The sequence below is a fragment of the Calonectris borealis genome, chromosome 10 (genome assembly GCF_964195595.1).
Source record: "Calonectris borealis chromosome 10, bCalBor7.hap1.2, whole genome shotgun sequence".
Classification (NCBI taxonomy): domain Eukaryota; kingdom Metazoa; phylum Chordata; class Aves; order Procellariiformes; family Procellariidae; genus Calonectris; species Calonectris borealis.
Window position 1 is genome coordinate 4,303,564 of NC_134321.1, and position 19,182 is coordinate 4,322,745.

Below are 19,182 nucleotides of genomic sequence, written 5' to 3' on the forward strand. Positions count from 1 at the left end.
TGTAATGTAGAAGATCTCGATTTCTGTAGGAAGCTCTGGAAAGTGCTAAGGGATGCTCCCCTAGGTCTTAGAGGATTAGGAAAAAGTGTTAGGTAGGACTGTCCAGGAGCCTTTGCTCCTTTGGCTATAGCACACGGAAATACAAATTCAGTGACAGATTGAAGTTACGTAGCATGTCTCTAGTGTAGCTGTTCATAAAGGATTTCTTTCCTTCCCTTCCTGGCTCAAAACACAGGTATGTCGTTAAACTATATAAACAGTTTCCACTCAGTGCTTTAAATAAAAGGTGGTAGTGAATCTTGCTAAAGGGAGTAAAGCTGCTTGGCTGCTTGTAGCCCACTGCAGAAAGGCTGAGCTTTCTGGTTCAGTAGGTTTATTGGTTCTTAAAGAATTATGAATTTAGTTTGAGGTCATTTCTGGAAAAGCGCTTTCTCTTGGTCTACAGTACATGATTAATAGCGAGAGCAATGCCAAGTGCATTAAGACATGAAGTGAACCTTGGAGATCCAAAAGAAAAACAGCAGCATCTGGGGTCTGGGGCTTGTTGCTACTTTCCTGTTAGACACGGTGGAAAATAATTTTTCTTCTCTGAAGAAAAGGTAAAGTGATATTTGGGAAGAGGAGCTTTTTGGTTAGCAAAGCTCCAAGTGTAGGTGTTCTGAAACTGTATTTCAAACTTGATTTGGCACCATGAATGATTTCAGAACAATATTATTATTATTAGGATGAAATAAAACTCTTGAACCTCAAAAATTAAATTTGGGTTTGTTTCTGCATCCCCTTCCCTGGTGCAAACTCCACGAGCTCTCTCTGTATGACTCTTCTGCAGGTTTGTTTTCCTGCCAGGGCATTTTGTATCAAGGTACTCTTAATACTTTACAAACCAATTAACCTCCCTCCCCATCTTCTTTTCCTGCCATGGTTTTCGAACCTCTGTCAGACAGACATTTCCTAATTTGAATTTAGTTCCTGAGTCAAGAAATTGATTTTTTTCAGTACTTTAGATATTCTTAGGTTCATTGCCACTGGATGTTATCTCAGTGTAGCGCTCTGCTCCTTCCAGTTTTGTTTGGATTTCTTTGAAACCAAAGCTGTCAAGCTTATCCAGCAAAGCCAATGTAGTCTTTATCACATCTAACCCTGTACTGATATTTAAAGAGATCTTGCTAAGTAATTTAAACACAGCTTTTTGTCAAGCCCCCCTCCCCCCTTTTTTTTTAACCTGAAAGTGAGGCCTCGTTACATGGGAAGGATAGAAGAGGTGTTTCACAGTTGTTTGGCTAACAAGCCTAGTACTCTCTTTACTGCTTTTTGTGGCCATAGATCAACTGTGTTTGCATGCACTGCATTAATCTTGGAGTAGACCCTAACATTCCTGTTTTAGTATCAATGTACTAACAAAACTCAGTTGGAATTTAACCTCTAGTATTCTGCTTTTTTCCAAATTATGGTCTTATGCTGAGACTCGGTTTCCTGCTTGGAGACATGAGTAACGAGGATACCCAAATAATAATTATAATCTCTAAATTCTGCAAAAATGAGATTACCTGCTGTCATTTCATTGTTCATCATGTTTTCTCCTTCTTCCCCTGTACTTTCCATCATAGGGGTCTGGGTACTGTCCTCTTCCAGTGGTGAGTTAACGAAGGAAGCATGTATCTAAACTAATGCTGGAATTCATTTCGCAGTAATGAAGGGGCAAAACAGAGAGAAAGTGAAGAGTGGGAAGAGGTGGGGAAGTGTCCTATTAAAATAAAAATTTTTAAAAATACCATGTTCTGTGGTCTTAATAGTAACCATAAAATGGTTCGATTTTGTTGAACAGTGCACTATTGTGCGCAAGCTAATTAGCAGTACTAATCAACTGAACATCTGTAATGGCTTTATCGTATTCTCCAGTGGGTATTATTCTGCCTGCTAGTTCAATTTAAGTGTTTCTTCTGTTATAATGTCACTTTGGAGTTAGTATCTCTGCTACTAGTCTGAAATTTGGGTGAAACGTAGTATTCAAGTTTTCAGGCAATATCTCATAGGTTTTTTTAAAAAAACTTTGCATAAAAATATTTGAGCATTTTATTTCTATTCATAAGAGAGGAAAGTCTCTCAGATTGAATAACTTAAAGTGAAACTTCATAGGGATCAATGCAGAGTAACTGCCTTCGTCTCAAGTAAGAAGTAGAAGGGGAAAAATACTGAAATGGGTTCAGCTGTAACCATTCAGCTGTGACTTTGAGCTTTTCTTTCCTTTCACATCAGTGCTCTGTGCTGCAGGGGATTATTTTCTTGCATGTGACTTTGAGTGAGATAATCAGAGAGAGGATAGATTAAGGGTACCTGTGGTCATATCTCCTGAAGCTCAGTTCCTTGCTAAAATCGGTGAATTCTTGTATCTAGCTCCTCCATTCCCAGGCTATAGATATTTCAAAAGAGTAAGAAAAGGCTGGTAAGACTGTATATAAAACGTAAATTTCACATTTCTGCTTCTCCCCCCCCCCCCCCTTTACCTGTATACTTGAAACATTTATGCTGTTTTGCTCTCTTGGTATCTTACTTCTTGGGAATTAATTTTTCTTTTACAATTAAACAGAGGCAATACATCTCCTTACCCATTGCGTGTCAGCTGTCAGGCTGTAAACAAGCGTGGCTGGAGCATGTGGGGAAATGGGGCTGGTCCTTCAGCTTGCAGGGTGAGGTCTCAGCTTGGGACTGCCGTGGTGCATTCCCCCAGTGCTGCTTCTGTCTGTTATCTTCAGCCACGTAAGATGGTTTGATATGAATTATTCCCTGTGAGTAGTTGCCTTGATGTACAGCACTATGCATGGCCCAGTTTACGCTTAGTTTCTCCATCACTGGAGGCAGTTTGAAGGGTGCATTGAGCTTCGGAGCAGAAGACTCTCCAGAGGAGCCTGTTGCTGTTGGCTTTCCCACCCACCCTGCTCCATGTCTCAATATTGAGTTGCATTTTCAATAAAATCTATCCAGCGCGTGCATATTGGTTTAAAGATGCTTGTACTTGAAGATGTGCGCTGACCTTAAAAAGAAGGATTTACGGCTAGTTCAGTGATATATATGACACCTTGCCCTTGCCTACTGTGGCAAAAACGGTAGGTGTCTAGTAGCTAAAGAAGAAACAACAAAGGATCCCCTGTGTTCACCTGCAGGCTGCTGCTTCTGCTTACCTGGCTGTGAGGCAGAAAACAAGCCTGTGGGGTCTGTCTCAGGTCAGCTTGCCTATAGGTCATCTCTTCCTCTTGGCTTGCTTCTGCTTGGAGGGAGAGAAAAGAAACCTCCATGGGTGGCTTATAGAAAGAAGAGAAACTTTCCATCAGTGCTCATGTGGAGCAATGTGTCTCACCAACAAGTTTGCATCAATTTTATGTCAGTTTCGGTCTAGGGAGTTTCTGTCTTTGGTATCAGTCAAGAAGAAATTGTATATGTAATAGTAAAATGTTGAATTCAGACCTATGTGTTAGCATACAAATGTGCCAGAGGACCCATGTAGGGGATGATCATCTGCCTTAGAGTCATGAAATACAATTGTTTGCTTGGGTCTTTGATGTACTGTTCTTTGTAATGACTCCCTGCAAAGTTATGTAAAAAGCTGAATTAGTGGTTAAAAAAAAAAAAACAAACAAACAAAACAAAAACAACACAGAAAACCTGGCCATCAGACCTCTGAAACATAATGCAGGAAAGGCTGTCCTTTCTTGCTCCAAGTAAATTGGCCAGAAAAGTCTGCATTAAACTGTATTATTAAGGTCTTCAAAATGTGAAATCTTGGAGACTTTTTCTATTTAAAAGCAAAGCTGAGTCCAAACGTTTGTGGGAAGCCACAAGGGCCACGGTGGCATTCAGACTGGAGAGGTGCCCGTGAAGCCCAGGCACTTAGAGGCTTTCGTCCTTAAGTCTCTGTTAGGAATTTTTTTCCTTTTCCATTGGAAACAAAGAAGTAACTGTATTGCCCTTTCTGGAAAATGCCTGATTAATGCAATACACAAGTCATGTTTTAAGTTTTGGTTGAGCGTTTTAAGTAACTAAAGAGGTGGTCATGCATTGAGGATTTCTTGTCTGTATTGAGTTATGCAAATGACAAAAATGTCATTAAAATGGAATAAATGTTCTTGTAGGTACTTGAGCATTAATGAGACTTTTGAAAGGAGGAAAGAGAGGGTGAGAAGGAAGGGATTTTTCCACAATTGTCTGTTTAGTATACATTATTAGTGTTACATACATCTTTTTATATATAGCTAGCTGAAAATGTGTGTATGCATGTGTGTATACGTATACACAGCTAGCAACACGTTTTACTCTTTAACCTACAAAATCTCTTAAGTTTTTTCAAGCCCAAAGTGTACTCACTGTTTAATTTGTCAGCTATAAAGTTACTAGACACAGAATGATTTTTCTCATATGTTGCAGTTTAAATTCTCTGTTCAAGAAAAAGTTTAATGGGATAGAAATTTTGAGTTTGTGTATGGTCTCCTGTAGTGAGAGAGACCAGAAAGGCTAGAGTGTACATTTTGATGAGTATTTTTGGGACTAAGAGCAGCAATATTTGTTAAAGGGAGCTTTGTACATTAGAGTAACTTCTTTCTCAGGAAAAGTTAGTTAAACACAGGGGCCTGTTGGTATAAATTTTGGCACAGTCTGGTGTTGAGAGTATTTCTGTGAGTTTTGTATGCTTTTGAGTTGCAGTGCCCTGACAGAGTAATATATTGTCAATGCTTTTAAAGTGGATTGACCATGTTGCTGTTTCCTGGTGGCATTTAATGGTCTGCCTGTGGTTAGGCTTTTTGTTTTGTTGTTTCTTTTTTTTTAATCTTTCTGTGTTGGGGGGGGAGTTTAGGAAATGCTTGGGGTTTGTGTTGGGTTTTTTGTTTGTTTTTTTGCAAGTGTTTGAAGACAGCCTGGTATTACTCTGTAGCATTTCTTTGCTCCCTAGATGCCACAGTTCAGGTAAATGGAACTGCCTGAATTCCAGTTTCTGGGATTTGAAGCCCATCTCAAGGGTAGGATGAGTCTTGCTTGTCCTATACCCTGATTTTATGTAGTTACTGTGCTTCTGTATGGGAGGAATATAAAGGAGAATGGCACATTCTGCTTAAAAAATGATATTTGAACTAGGTGGTAGTACTGTGGGCAATAGGATTATTGGAAATTCAGCAGTCTCTAAAATTTTGATGAAGAGGGAACTACTGACAAATTGCTGTAGGTAACCCTCAGAGCCAGGCCAGCCAGCCCTGATCAGCATCGCGGGGGTCCCCGGCCAGCTGAGGCGGTGCCCTGCAGGAGGTGGATGTTAATGCCAGCTGGAACAAGGTGAGATGTACAGATCAACTTTGTTCTGGCCAAGGAATATCAAAGTGAGATTATGTATGCAATGGAAAGTGATGAACTATATTTGGGAAACCATGCAGGATAAAAGAAGCTTTTGAAATTATGATTTGTAGGAGATGGAACCAAAGGTGTTTTGGAAGAAATACTGTATTATTTGTACCTCTCCAGAGACCGCTTTCCATATGTTAATACAAAAGCTACTTATGTGGGAATGCAGAATGGCAGATAAAAGTAACCCTAACTGCCAAAGGCCAGTCTTACTTTCAGAGACTAAGTATTGGCTCATCAGCAACACCTCTTGCCATCCCAAGGCTCGCTGTGGTAATGATCATCATTACTCTGGTAATGGTCAAGTACTCTGGCAGCCCTGGAGAGCTGGTAATGCAAATGCAGACATCGTAGTCATCCGAGTTATGGAAATAGAAATCGGGTAGTCAGGTCCCCCCCTCTCCCCACACTGCAGCTACACAAGGCATAGTTCATCCAACTTCACAGTTGATTTTTCCAATAGCTTTGATTTATTTATCATAATTCTAGAGACTTAGATTATTTTGAAGTGATTTGTGACACCTTGTCATCTGGGTTCGAAGAATTTCTGACCTCTGGAAGGACCTGTCTTGGAACGCCCGGTTGAGGGTGATAACCCATGTGTGTTATCAAAAGGGTGTCTGAAATTGGTAAGTTACAGGGGGAAAGCCTCAGGCATACAAATTATAGCAATAGTGGCCTGGAAAGAACAGAGGAAATACTTTATTTGTGACAGGTCACTCTTCTGGAAGAAAAAAAATTAAGGTTTTTTGAAGTTGGTTTTTGGTTTGAGATATTGTTATTCCAAGAAAGGAAGAATTAATGGACAGAGCGCAGGTCGTGTCATCAAGGTTGTATTGCAGTTTTAACATTACAGTATGTTAATCATAGGCTTTTGAAATGCAAGAGGCTGTTGCACTGACGTTGTATAGTATGGGTTGGGTAGGTATTTAATAATCTACTGAAGTATAGAGGAATGTATCTGTATAACGGTAATAAATGGAGGTATTTAAAGTAACAGCAGAAGTTAGCTTTTGGCAATGACTGCTGAATATGAAAATATATATATTTTTTTTAAATTTTAATAACACTTGCAGGGAATTTCAAACTTTTCTTTGTGTTAAATAGGTAAGATTATGATTACTATTGGTAAAGAATTTTTACCACGAAGTTGCAGCCTGAAAGTTTTGGTACGCTGTAAAAATGCCCTTTCCTTATGTATGAATTGGAAGTATAATTTTGGCACTGAAGATAAGATTTTTACTTGGGAACTGGAAGTGAGCTTGATGGCGATGAGGGTGTGTGCAGATGAACACTGCAGGACACCCACAAGTCTGCTCCTCGGGGCTCGAGTGCCGTCCCTCGGCAGCAAGGACAGCACCCGCTCCGGCATCCCTGTCGGGACCGTGCTCTTGCCATTTGAGATCAAACGTCTTGGCTGATGCCTGTGCAGCTAATACTGTCATAGCAGGTTTTGTCTAATAGGTGTCTTAACTCCTTTTCTTCTTTGAGTAGAGGTCTTGTTTGTTTTTAATACTAGCAGCTTTTGTAACTAAAACTTTGCAAAATATTATGGAAATGAAACATCAAATATTTTTTTTTGCTTGTTTGTTTCTGATAAACTGGTTAATCGCAAGCCATGACTGGTTGGACAGAAAAAGCAAACAGTATCAAGATAAGTACTAAGGTCTCAAGGGTGAACTTTTGTGCAAATCTGCTTTTGTCTCATCAAATTTCATATTTACCAACGTGTGGATGTCTCCTGAAGTAATGTAGAAAAGAGCAATATAATTCTGTTTTAATTTAGTATCTATATTTTGAATTTGAAAAATTAACCTACTCTGTCAGTGTAACACCTTCATTGTACCAACATCAAAAGACATAATGTAGTTTTTAATGACAGTAACTAAACATATCATCAAACTTTATTCACTGTTTTCAGAGTAGATCTTCCATGTATGTTGGGTATGGAGTTACTATGGCTTAAAAGACTTAATAATTTTAAATTGTATCATGTAGTTGACTAAACTGAAAGAGTTAAAAGAGATTCTGATCAGCATTCCCCTGTAAATTTAGGGGAAAATGCAAAGCCTGGTTCCTTTGTGAAGTTTTCTCATGGGCATCCCAAAATGGATCGAGGTGGGCTGTCTCCGCAGGTGGTGCAAAGCAAAGGCCTCTGGCTGGATTCAAAGAGGCTCTCAGATTGTTGGTACACAGGCTCATGCACACAGTTGTGGAAGTCGGTGGTCTTAAAATGAAGTAGGATTCCTGAGGACTTTAAGATAAATGTCATTCCTTTAATTATTTTCTTTTTGCAACTTCACTGCTTTTGTTGACATGGAATAACTGCCTGTGGTAAAAGGCTCAGCTGAGTTACAGCTTGCTTTAGTGGTGATAGCCCTTAAATGGAAGAACTGCAGATATGGAATTCAGTAAACCTGTGGTGTATTCAGAGAGGATCTTAATGTCGTGTCGAGTAAGAGGTATAAAGCAGAGATGCTCTGTGACACTGTAGAAAGATTAGTGTGCAGGGAGAGTGGGCATTCAATTACTACAAATGTTCTTTGTTCCAGTGGGAAAAGGAGGGACTAAAGTATAGGGCTAGGGAAGATGGTTTGTCAGCTGGAACCACCTGCGTGGTTGGTGTACTGGAAAGGTTTAGATCAAGTGCGAAGGATGGATGAGCAGGTGAAGCAGGGGACTGTGGCAGAAAGAGTCAACAAATGCAGTGAGACAAGAGAAGTTGTAATAAAACCCTCCACGGAACAGTTGCTGGTTCTTCTATTTTAAGCTTTTGTAAATTAATTTTGTTTAAAATGACGCTTTTAACTAAGTCTCTGCTAATGACACACTGGAGATAACTTTAATCCTACTTAGTGCTTGATAATGGTGAAGTTTCTCCAAAACTTTCTTCCTGCTTTTTGCGCTTACAGTCCAACTTCATCAGGATGATTTGTCTATTGTTGATATCCCTGTAGGGGTAGCAAGGCTGAGGAAGAGCCACAGGCAGCCTCACAACTGCTGCCTGCAAAGGCTGCTTCCTAATGAGTGGTGCTACCATGCAGCGGTGGAACAAAGATCTAATGAGACCCCGAAGGAGTCAGAGCAACCACGATTTTGCTTGGAGCATCATTTTAAACTTTTTGGAACAAGCCACGGTATTGCATAGTGGGTTTTTTAATTCTGTTCTTTGTCATGCTTCTTTAGCTTTTAACTGGTCAATTCTTATTTATTTACAGTCTTTCAGGTATTAGATGTGTTTGCATTTCTTTCAGAAGTATGCTGGCTCTGTAATATTCAGTACTTCCTCTGCGTTCTGTTTTTTCTAAGCCTTTCTAATCTCTAACATTAAATTACTCGGATACCTTAATCTCTAGATTTGCCTGTTGGATGATGTCAGAGTTGAATTAACTGTTTCCTTCAAGTGACAGAAAACCCTTCCAAGTTCTCATCTTGAGCTGACACCATGTCTGTGTCAATGGAACAAATAACAGATATAAGTTTGATTTTTTTAAAAAAAATTAAAAAAAAAAAACCACATTAAAATTTGTGGTCAACTCTGGCATTGGATAGGTCTGCCCTTGATATTTCTATATACCTTTAGCACTTCTGAGTTGGATTCATCTCAACAGAGGCAGATGCCAGTGAGCTGGGCTATCTTGGTATTGAAGCAAAGGCTAGAGATTTTCTAGTATTAGAGAAAGACCAGCTTGATAAATTTTGTGCAAAGGTAGTACTTTTACAGTGGTTTTGTTGTATTTCTTTTGGATTTTCAAAAGCCTATGATTGTAGCTTTTTTTTTTTTTCACTGAGCATGGAAAAGTAAGTGTGTAGTTACCATACAAAGCTAGAGTATTTTCATCATGGCACTGCTTCCCATCGGTCCTAGAGTATGGAAAATAAGAGGCAGAGACTTGATTCAGTGATGTGGAAGATAACAGTCCACCATGTAGGTATTCCTCATTGAAACAAAGTATATTGGGTAATTTTTCACAGCTAGTAATTTCATTTTGAGGGAAATGAGAAATGGATATTCTCTCGCCTCCCTGCCCCCACCCCCCCCCCAAATAAAAAAGGGGCTACTTGAAGTTGCTGAGGGATATTCCACACTAATCAGCGCATCTCGTTTTTATGATGCCCTGTGGAGATGACTTTATCATTAACTACAGTGTTAATCTCATGATTTATCAAGATGAGATTCTAATAATTCTTTCCCTTTGCAAAGATATGCTGACCTCTAGTGTCAGTACATCAGTTTATTTTCTGTTTTGTGGTTTGTGATCAATACAGAAAAATAAGTTCTAGGTCTCTGTAGCTCTCCTCAGTTCCAGGAATTTCTCATTAATTTAGACTCAGTGACGCTACAAATTCCTCTAGCTCATACTCAAAGTTTAACTTGAACTTGTCAGCCAGATCTGACAAGTTCCATTTCTATATATAGAAATAAAAATTCCACCTTTGGGGAACTACTGCTTTTTACACTTGACTCTGGGTAGTAAAAATTAAGGTCAGTGAATAAAATTACTGACTCTTGAACCTTTCCCAAACTTTCCATTTCTGTCAGACTTTCTTTGTCCATCACTTGCTTTGTTATATGATCTGAAAGTGCATAGGTTTTGGAAAGCTAATTTTGAAGGAAGAAAAATCAGGTTGAATTTTTTAATACGTGTGTGCTTTCATCCTGTGTAATCTGTTTGGCTGGTGGGTTTTTTCCTCGCTATCCTGTGGTTGTCTTCAACAGACTTCTCAGAGGAACTCATGAGAATTTGCTTATCTCTGAGAGTCAAAGAAATGTATAATAAAGAAAGAAATCTGTTATTTTTTCCTGGTGTGTTTGCACCACTTCACAGGTTTGCTTTCTTACTGTTTTGAAATATCTTTGGCTTCTCCTGAAACCAGAGCACTATCTAATGCTAGGAAGCATTCTAATGGTGAAAATATATTTATATTTCCTTTTACATATTCTGTGGGTATTACTCTCTTTGTTTCTTACCATCTTTTCCAACCACAGCAGGTGGCTGCTTGTCTTCATTCTTTCTGGCTTTTACATACAAAGTGCTGAATTTCTGTGGAGATCATTTAAGTCCATTTATTTCCAAAAGCACCAAAATGATGTTGTGGACCTGCCCTTTTGCTCCTGCAAAAGGAGGGGGAGGTAAAATTATTCTTCGCTATTAATATTACATAACTCTCCATTTGTAAGATGTGACATACATGAAACATTACAATCAAATGGCAAGGAGCTGGGACCTTTTTTTTTTCCTTGCCTCTTTCGAATGTGGATGATCTGAAAAACGACCGAGGTTATCTAGGAACTGTGAAGGTGACAAAGATGCTCAGCACTGTCATCTGATTTTGAATCCCTGCATTGGCAGTGACTCGTTTTGATGCAGGTTATTTCCATGTGCTAGATAATTGGAATACATATGTTATGAAAAGTAACTCGCTGCAACCTTTCTAATGTAATGGATTTTTGCCTGTTACCTCTGATGGGGATCTAATTTTAGATTAATACTATAACCTTTTCTTTTTTTTTAAAAAAAAAGGTTACAATAAAACTGAGCTGCAGTGGTGCTCAATACTTGATTTTGGAGCAATTTCAAAGCAACAAGCTCACCCAGTGACAGATATTCATTAGGGTCTGTATACGGCCTAAAACCATCCTCCGACTTGGCAGAGGTGGCCTCGGTGCCGAAGGGGAGGGCAGGGGGCCCATGGTGGGTCTCGTGCTTTGCAACCCTTCGTCTACCTCTCGGCAGCGCACCGAGATGGCGTCAGCAGAGAAAACCTCCTTTTAGCTTCTCTTCTTTAATGGGAAGGCTGTTGCTCAACAGTGAACAAGAATTTTATACTTTGGTGTCTGCTTGGTGTCATATCGGTGTGTGTATGAATTTACATCTTCCTTTGTAAAGAACTGACCTGTTATTGAGCATAAGGATATGTTTATCTGGCTTAAAACTATAAATTTGAATTTGACACTACTAAGTGTCATATTTTAAAATTTGACATTACTAAGTGTCATGTTTTAAAAATGAAATTTTGGGTATTCAGGAATAGATTAGCAGAATCTTACAGAACAGAGAGAAAATAAAGCATTTTAAAAGTAATTTAAATCTTACAAGGTTAGCTAGCTGGTAACTACCATTCTCTCTTAGATATTAAAATTTATTAAAATGTAATGCAGGCAGAGGTTGGAATGTATTTTTATGATTTTATACCCACGTATAAAACTCTTCAATTTTTTTTTTAGCTTCTACCAAAGCACTTTTTTCTGGCTTGAAATGAATCTATCATGTTCTGCTTTGCCCAGAGCACTTAAAGAACAAAATCAAATAAAGTTAGCTTTTCTATCGTGTTTTGTTTGGTGGTTTTTTTTTTTTTCCTTCCTTGTAAGACTGCAAGAAAGCTGACCTATAAGAGGGACCTACTTTAGTATTCCTGCTCCACCTCCTCCCCTCTCCCCTTCCTGCCCTTCTGGCTACCCTCGCTGCTCAGGGCGACCACTGCAGCTATAAAATCGCTAGTATGCAGGAGCGAGGATGGTGATGCTTAGGCAGGATTTAGCATTGCAGCCCAAAACTGGGGGTGTCCGGAGATGCTCCGGTGCCAGGCTGGCGTGGCACTGGCTCAGCCGTGGCTTCTGACGGCTGCGGGAGCGGCTGGTCCTCGGGCAGCGCAGCCGGGGCTGTCCCCTGCACGGGTGTTTGGTTGTCCTGCCTCTGGCTGCCCGCGGGGAGCCTTCCGTAGGGGCAGGCTTTGCGCATGGCCCTTGGAAACACAGGGCGGGGAATGACCAAACCCAAGTTTTCAGTTTCAACAAAAATATTTTTCTCATTTTCTGGTGTTTTGCGGCTTTTTTTGGTGTGTTGTGTGTTGGGGTTTTTTGTCATTTGTTTTTTGGTTTTGTTTTTTTTTTTTAAGAAAAACTAAATCTTGAACTGCTGATCTGACACAAAACAGGTTCCCACCTTCCTTTATGTGATGTGTATCTCACCTCAGTTTTGTTTGGCTCCAGGAAAGGAAGAATTACAATAATGTTGCCAAAGCACTGTTGTGGGTGTTTTAACATGAAAACTTACCAGAATTTATTGTACTTCGGTGACTGCTTTTGGAAACCAGTAATGTTTTAGTTGCATGTGATAAACTTCAGATTTTAGTCTGTGAGAACTGGATGTGGTTCCTCAAACTGTCTGATCCAGAGAGCTGCCTGGGGGTGGGATCTTCCCCCCCATTTTTAGGGACTTGGGAATTGCTGTACCCCTACAGTAAGCTTCCCTCTTGTACCTGCTTTGCTGGCAGCAGATACCTGCTGAGTGATCAATACCTGTTACCTAACAGAAATGTGAGGTTTGGGGTTTGCTTGTTTTCTGTTTTAAAAACACATGGAAAAACCAGAGCGCAGTACCTCTGACAGCATGGAGGAGAGGGTGCCGCTGTCCGCGCCGCGTGCCTTGCTGCGGAAGCCGATGGTGTTCCCTGCGTGCGCCGGGATCGCAGGATGCGGAAAGATACCGTTCTGGTGGCAAAGGGCCGTGCGATGCTTCTCTGGGGAGCTGGAGTCCTCCTGGGGAGTCGTGGGGTGGGGGTGTGTCAGAGCGCGTGGTCTCTTTCTGGGGTGCTTAGCTTGAAATTCAGACACCTGGTTTACAGAAGTACTAAAACTTTCAACTGTAATGTGAAATACAGTTCACATTGAAAAATCAAGTTCAGACATCTCAGATTTGGTTCCTCAGAATTAATGGTTGCTTTCGTGACCTTAATATTTCTGTGCCTTGATCTGTGGGAACCGAGGGAACCGTTTGGTCTGGTCTCTGTACTGCAGAACCTCAAACTTTGCCCAGCTACCCTTCCTCTGAAGAAAGAGGATGCTGTGGAAGTGACATGCACAAAATATAAAGGCCACAGTTGTCACACAACTTCAGAAAATTTACTGTAAAGCGTTTTTAGGAAAAAATAAAAGTAAAATGACACTGTCATACCCAGGCTAGTAGACTTTGGCAAGCGGTTTATCATCTGGCCAGTAACAAAGGTAAAAATGGAAACTAGCAAATTAGTTCATAGCACGTCATTACACCTGGTGCACATGAGTGCAGTGTGCTCACTGGTGCCTTCTTCGGTTGCTAGATCTTCCTGTTCAGACTTCTACAATGCTGTTACGCAGATTGAGTACAGATCTAGTATGGAAAACAAACAAAAAGTAATGGGTTAGACACGGCTTTAATTAAATCGGTTATTGCACATGTTCAGATTGTTGGTAGCACAGTGTGTACAAGGCAAGAGCAATGCAAGCTGTTCTTGTAACAAATGCATTAAACTACTGTATTTTGTGTATGACTGCATCTTATGTACTCTCTCGTCCTTTAAAACTACTGTTTCTTACAAATAAATGAATGCTGGAGATTAACAAGTAGGAACTACAAAATCAGTTTACTTGTCAACTCTGCTCCTCCTGGATTATACTTCTAACACCTCATATAGATACCTAAATGTGATATATATATGTACCCTTCTGTTGAGGGTTAAGTCATAGGAAAAAAGAAGAACACTGGAGGATCTGTCAACTTTGTATTTATTAAAAAGTGCATTAATAAGGAAGCCAGTTCTTAGGGATCATCATGGGATTCAATTTTATGTTTGTTCTTTTAACAGGTTAAACCTTGCACCTGGAAGACTAAACATACACTTTAAACACCTGGGACTGAACCAGAACTACTGAATTTAGGCAACTGAAGATGCTGCTGCTGTGGAAACAGCTGTTCCTGGCATCATTTGTTGGCTGTCTTGGAGGTAACAATATACAATAATCTCTAACTTCCAGTTTAGAGCTATGCATAAGTCTCCAGCTTCCAGATTTGAACTGCACTTGAGGAATAGAACCACAGAGACTTTGAAATGCAAATGTCACGTAGAGTTTAGAAACCAAGCATGCAATACATATCTTAAATAATACAAAATATTAACAGTGAATAAATTAAAATAACCTTTTTCCTCCAAAGTTACTATATAGGGCTGTGCTTTCAATGTAGGCAGAAGGTATTTGAATACATAAGGATGTTATTAGTAATGCATGTGTTGTAGATATGCTGATTTAATAGCTGCAATATGTGTTTAGCTGGAAACTTTAAATTCTTGCTGCAACTAGGGATGATGGCTGCAGCTTTTGTCAAAACTTGGCTTACTTTAGAATGGGTTTATTCATGAGGAGTAGAGCTATGTTATTGCTGCACCAATTCAGCACTTCAGAGGTTTGCTTTTCCTACTCGGCCAGACAATAACCCAGCTAATTCTCAATGTTTAGAACTTGTGCTGCTGTTCAGGTCTTTTCTCTCTCCTGCCACGCTAGCTCTTCTGAGTAATTTTTATTTACCTTATTGAGGTCAATGCTTGCAGCAGGAGCCCCTCGCTTTTCTTGGTGATCTCTTCGTTTAGCGTGTGTTCTGCCTGAGCATCCCTAGTAATGCCAACATGCATGTGCAGGGGAGAAGAGGCCCCTGTTCTGTCCTCAGGGGTTGACTCTTGGTGATTTTGGTGCACGCTGGCATCGCCAGGGTTGCAAAGAAGCAGGCACAGCTGATAGTGCCCAAATTACCTATGTGCATCCTCTTGCGGAACGGTCAGCGCTACTTTGGGAAGGAGGGTAGTACCTATGCATGTACTTTAATTGAAATATGTAAATCAAATGGTTTATAGCCTGGGTCTATTGTGAATAGATGTGTTTTCTTTGCAACAACTCTAATGCAGGAGTGGATAGAGAGAGACCTTGATGCTGTGGCTGGCCTGTGCAGTCACCCGGCTGTGATTACTTTCCGATACTGCAGCGTGTGCTGTGCCAGCCTCTTCCCTCATCCCCCTTCCTCCTGTAACTGGTGCTTGTGTTCTGGCTGCCCTCGGGAGGACTGAATTCCTGCATGAAGTGCACAGAAACGTAACTGTAAGGTATATGGATTTAGCTTTATATGGAGACTCAGAAGGCCAGGATTTGCTTTTGGCTTAGTCAAAAACTTTGAAGAAAGGGAAGCCATGTTGTTAAACCAGCCTATAAAGTGAAAGGTGCTAATATTGTCTCTATCAAACCCAAACGTTTTTCCACAGAAAAAGAAAATCCCAAGAGACTTAAAAATAGAAATTATTTTTCCTGCAGGACTATTTTACGGATTACTTTCTGAAAGAGGTCTTGGGCATTTCTGACACTGAAACAATCATACAAGACTTGCACGGAATTATTGGTTGAAATAGAGGGGCTCTGCTTTTCTCTCCTTTAAACTGTTGGGAGCAAAGCTACCTTTTTAGTACTACTTTTGAGTAGATACTGTTTTGCTGCTGGGTCCATGCTTTCCCTGTGTCAGTCTGGCCCATCCCGCTGCCATGGCGTAAGCCATGCAATTAGTGTGACTCCCTTTGAGCCTGTGGAGATCCCAAAACAGCAAGGGAGAAGGCGGCAGGGAGCTGCTTCCTTACAGGAGGATTAGAGGTAGTGTTTTGTGGCGTTCCTCGATCCTGCTCTTGTAGTTCCAGCTCTTCCCTTTTAGCAGCAAACACGTGCAGCAGTGGTGCTGCGCGAGGCAGGAGCGTGAAGTTGTGAGCATCCTGCGTTAGCTAGTGGGGCCGTCCCAGCCAGGGCTGTGCCCCTCTTCTGGGCTGCATCTGGAAGTACCTGAAGTTGAAAATGCGTTTGTAGACTTGAAGGATATAAGTCCACTCTCTAATGTCTACTGCTACATCTCTGTTATCATTGGGGAATTACTTACAAGGGCAATTAGCCCCTGCTGCATATGAATTGGCAAAATTTGACATTATAAATGTCAGCAAAACAATTTTTTGTTGCAGAATGTATGTATGCGCGTCTGAGTCTCTCATACGTAACTTTGGATTTCTGCTGACTGTTCAGTACAGCTGTTATTCGAAGGAGATATATTATTTGTTAATTTAAATATAGACTAAGCCAAACCATTTTTTAAAAAATCATTAGTTGATGTAATGAAGGATACTGTGGGCGGGGGAAAAAAAAAACACAGGTAAAATCCAAACATTAAAAATCATTAGCTACCTGAAGATTTTTTCACAGTGTAGTCTTGCTGGTTTTGATCTGCTGGATATTGTTTTTGTTACATTTACATTGCAATACTTAACTAAAATGTATGAATAATTTTCATGCAATAAATCACTTCTGTTGGTGTTTGGCATTATGCATGTTATTTGTAGTAAAATGAATGATTTCATTATGTTCATGGTTATGTTAGTGTTAGATGAGTATTGATGCTAAAAAAAAGGGCTTGGTTTTTAATCTGTTAAAAGTAATTTCCTTCTGTAAGTTTTGTAGTTGATACAAGGTAAGGAAGATAAGGACTAATAACTTTATCGTGCTGTAGTTTTTCGTTACATTTGTACAATTTAATCCTTATCCTTTGAATCGTAACAAATATCTGAGATACAGGTAATAAAGAGGGGAAGGCTAAAAAACTCCAATATTTCATTCATAGATAACATACAGTAAAATGTTCTTTTGAAAAATGACAATCACTTTACGCTTATTGAAGTTGTATTTTTTTTAAATTGCAAAGCATGCAAATCTTCTGGCTTGATGTGTTGAATTTAACTATGTTCTTTTTTTACATGGAAAAAGCCTTTCCGATAATACATGAGATAACATTCAGACCTAGGAGGGTAGGGTAACTCTTAAATAGCACAGGGTTCTCCTGGTCTCCCAGGCACCGCTGATGCGTTATGAGCAGTAACATGGAAAAAGCTGTAAACATCCCTAGTTGGAGACTTGCAAACAACTACTTGGAGTATGAGCTTGCAGCATTGTGGAACTATTGGTGTGACACCCTCAAGGCTTTGCTCGGATCACTTTGACCTTGGTAGTGGTTCGTGTGGAGAAGTACCTAACCTCCTCCTACAGGGATGAAAGATTCTTCATCCATCTGGTGAAGGACTTTTTTATCCTTTAATCTTTCTTACATTTTTATTTCATGTCATTTCAATTCTTTTGGGTCATATTTAAAAGCAACTTAGATTAAAGCAAGTTTTGTTTTTGCTGCCTATGAAGAAAGGTAGCCTTAAGGATCCAGGATGAATGGGAAGGTTTCTTATGTTAAACTGTATTACCACCAGGTCTACCAAATGACTTCCTGAAAAAAATGTAGTAATGAATGTGTGGCTCTAAGCAAATGTGTGGTTCTAAGCAAATGCAACTGCAGAGACACAGTATGAAAACGATGGTGTTAGCTGCAAATTCATCAATTCACATCTCTCAAAGTTCAGTATTTTCAATAGCGAAGTTGGCATTGACTACCATTGAGTTTGCTAATGGAGAAGTGTTTGTTATTCAGCTGATTACTCTACTCGTAGAATACTTAATTTCCGATGACCATTGCGGTAACAGGGAGAATGTTGCTAATATTTTGAAGTGCAAATGGTTCTGGTCTTGTGTAAGACTGTCCTCCTCCCGTGTTCACTCTGCTAGCCCTTCTTTGCATCTATTTCAGTTCATCTCCCTTCAATTAGGGTATGTCCCAAACGTCAGTTTAGTGGCCATGGAGAGTTGGTAGACTGGAGGACCAGCAAGAAGTCAAGTAAAAAGCTATTTTCCATATTGCCAAAAGCCAGATGGCTTGATGGGGCAAGACTGCTAGGAAGCCTTGAGCACCCATAATTGATATATATCCCTGACTTAATGTTGTTATATTGCCGTCACGGAGAATGTTGCTTGCAGTTACGGTCAGCGCTTGCAGAGACAAGAGTTTGAGCCAGATGTAATTTGCTGAACAGCCTGAATTGAGCATTTTCAGCTGCCTAACCCATCTCACTCGAAACTCCGTGAAAGGTCTCAATCCTGATATAAAGATCTTCTGCTATTTGGAGACTGGGCATGTGTTTAATGGTAACATTACCTGTTTGCTTCAATTGCTTGAATATTATTAGTGGACCTTTGGAACAGCATGCTTCTAAAATCCACCTGGAAATCCTGTAGTTGAATTTATTTCAAGACGGATTTTAGTAAGAGCACACTGTAAACATAAAACAAGTTGTTAAACAGGTTTGAGAATATTACTTTTAACCTATCATTAAGATAGATCAGCAGGTACTCTGACACTCTGTAGAAAACAATTTTTCTTATGCTCCACTTATAAGCAAAAAGACAGTTCTTTTAAGACCTGTCTGCAGTTCAATGTTATGAAATAACATCATAGCTACGGAAATGGAGATGCTGCTGGTCTTGGCTTATAAACCTTGACATTCTCTGTCCTGACAGATAATGTATTTCAAACTAGTTCCATTATTGCAGTGTCCTATATTGAATTGCTTTTCGTTTATTCTATGTGAATCTTCACAGTTCATCAGAGTGGGGATGTCAGGGTACCTAATGGAAAAAAAAATGGCCCTTGAGTTTTTGTTTATTGATGAATGCTTGTATCTGTATGACTAATGATCCTGCGGTCTTTTTGTCCATTTACCTTGGGGAGCAAAAAGGTGATTACTTAGCATTAAATATATATATAAAAAACGTCTACCTTGTTAGGAAAGGAATTTCAAAACACATACTTCAGTATTATTATGTTTAAATTACTCTGAAGAACAACTTCAAAGATAAAAATGAATAAAATATGCAAAACAACATGAACAGTTAAAGTGCAAAACTAAGCCGTGATCTGTGGTGATCTCATGAATTGATTCCAGGTGTGTTACAACTTCTCCTGACTCTTGTGTAGACTTCCACCCCCGAGTGTGACCCAGCTGGTTTCACTTGCTGTTTTGGTAAATGGGATAGCAGTTTAGCAGTTCCTTCCTTTCCAGAATGCGGGAGGGTAAGTGTGC

At 39.9% G+C, this 19,182-nt stretch overlaps 1 protein-coding gene across 1 annotated transcript in view; it reads left to right on the forward strand.

The window, feature by feature from the left end:
• Nucleotides 1-19,182, forward strand: part of LOC142086088 (contactin-3-like) — a 114,270-nt gene that overhangs the window by 16,977 nt on the left and 78,111 nt on the right. The window contains exon 2 of the mRNA XM_075158608.1: nt 14,014-14,151. Coding sequence (XP_075014709.1) covers nt 14,097-14,151 — 55 coding nt within the window. The 5' untranslated portion in view covers nt 14,014-14,096. The remainder of the gene's footprint in view (nt 1-14,013; nt 14,152-19,182) is intronic.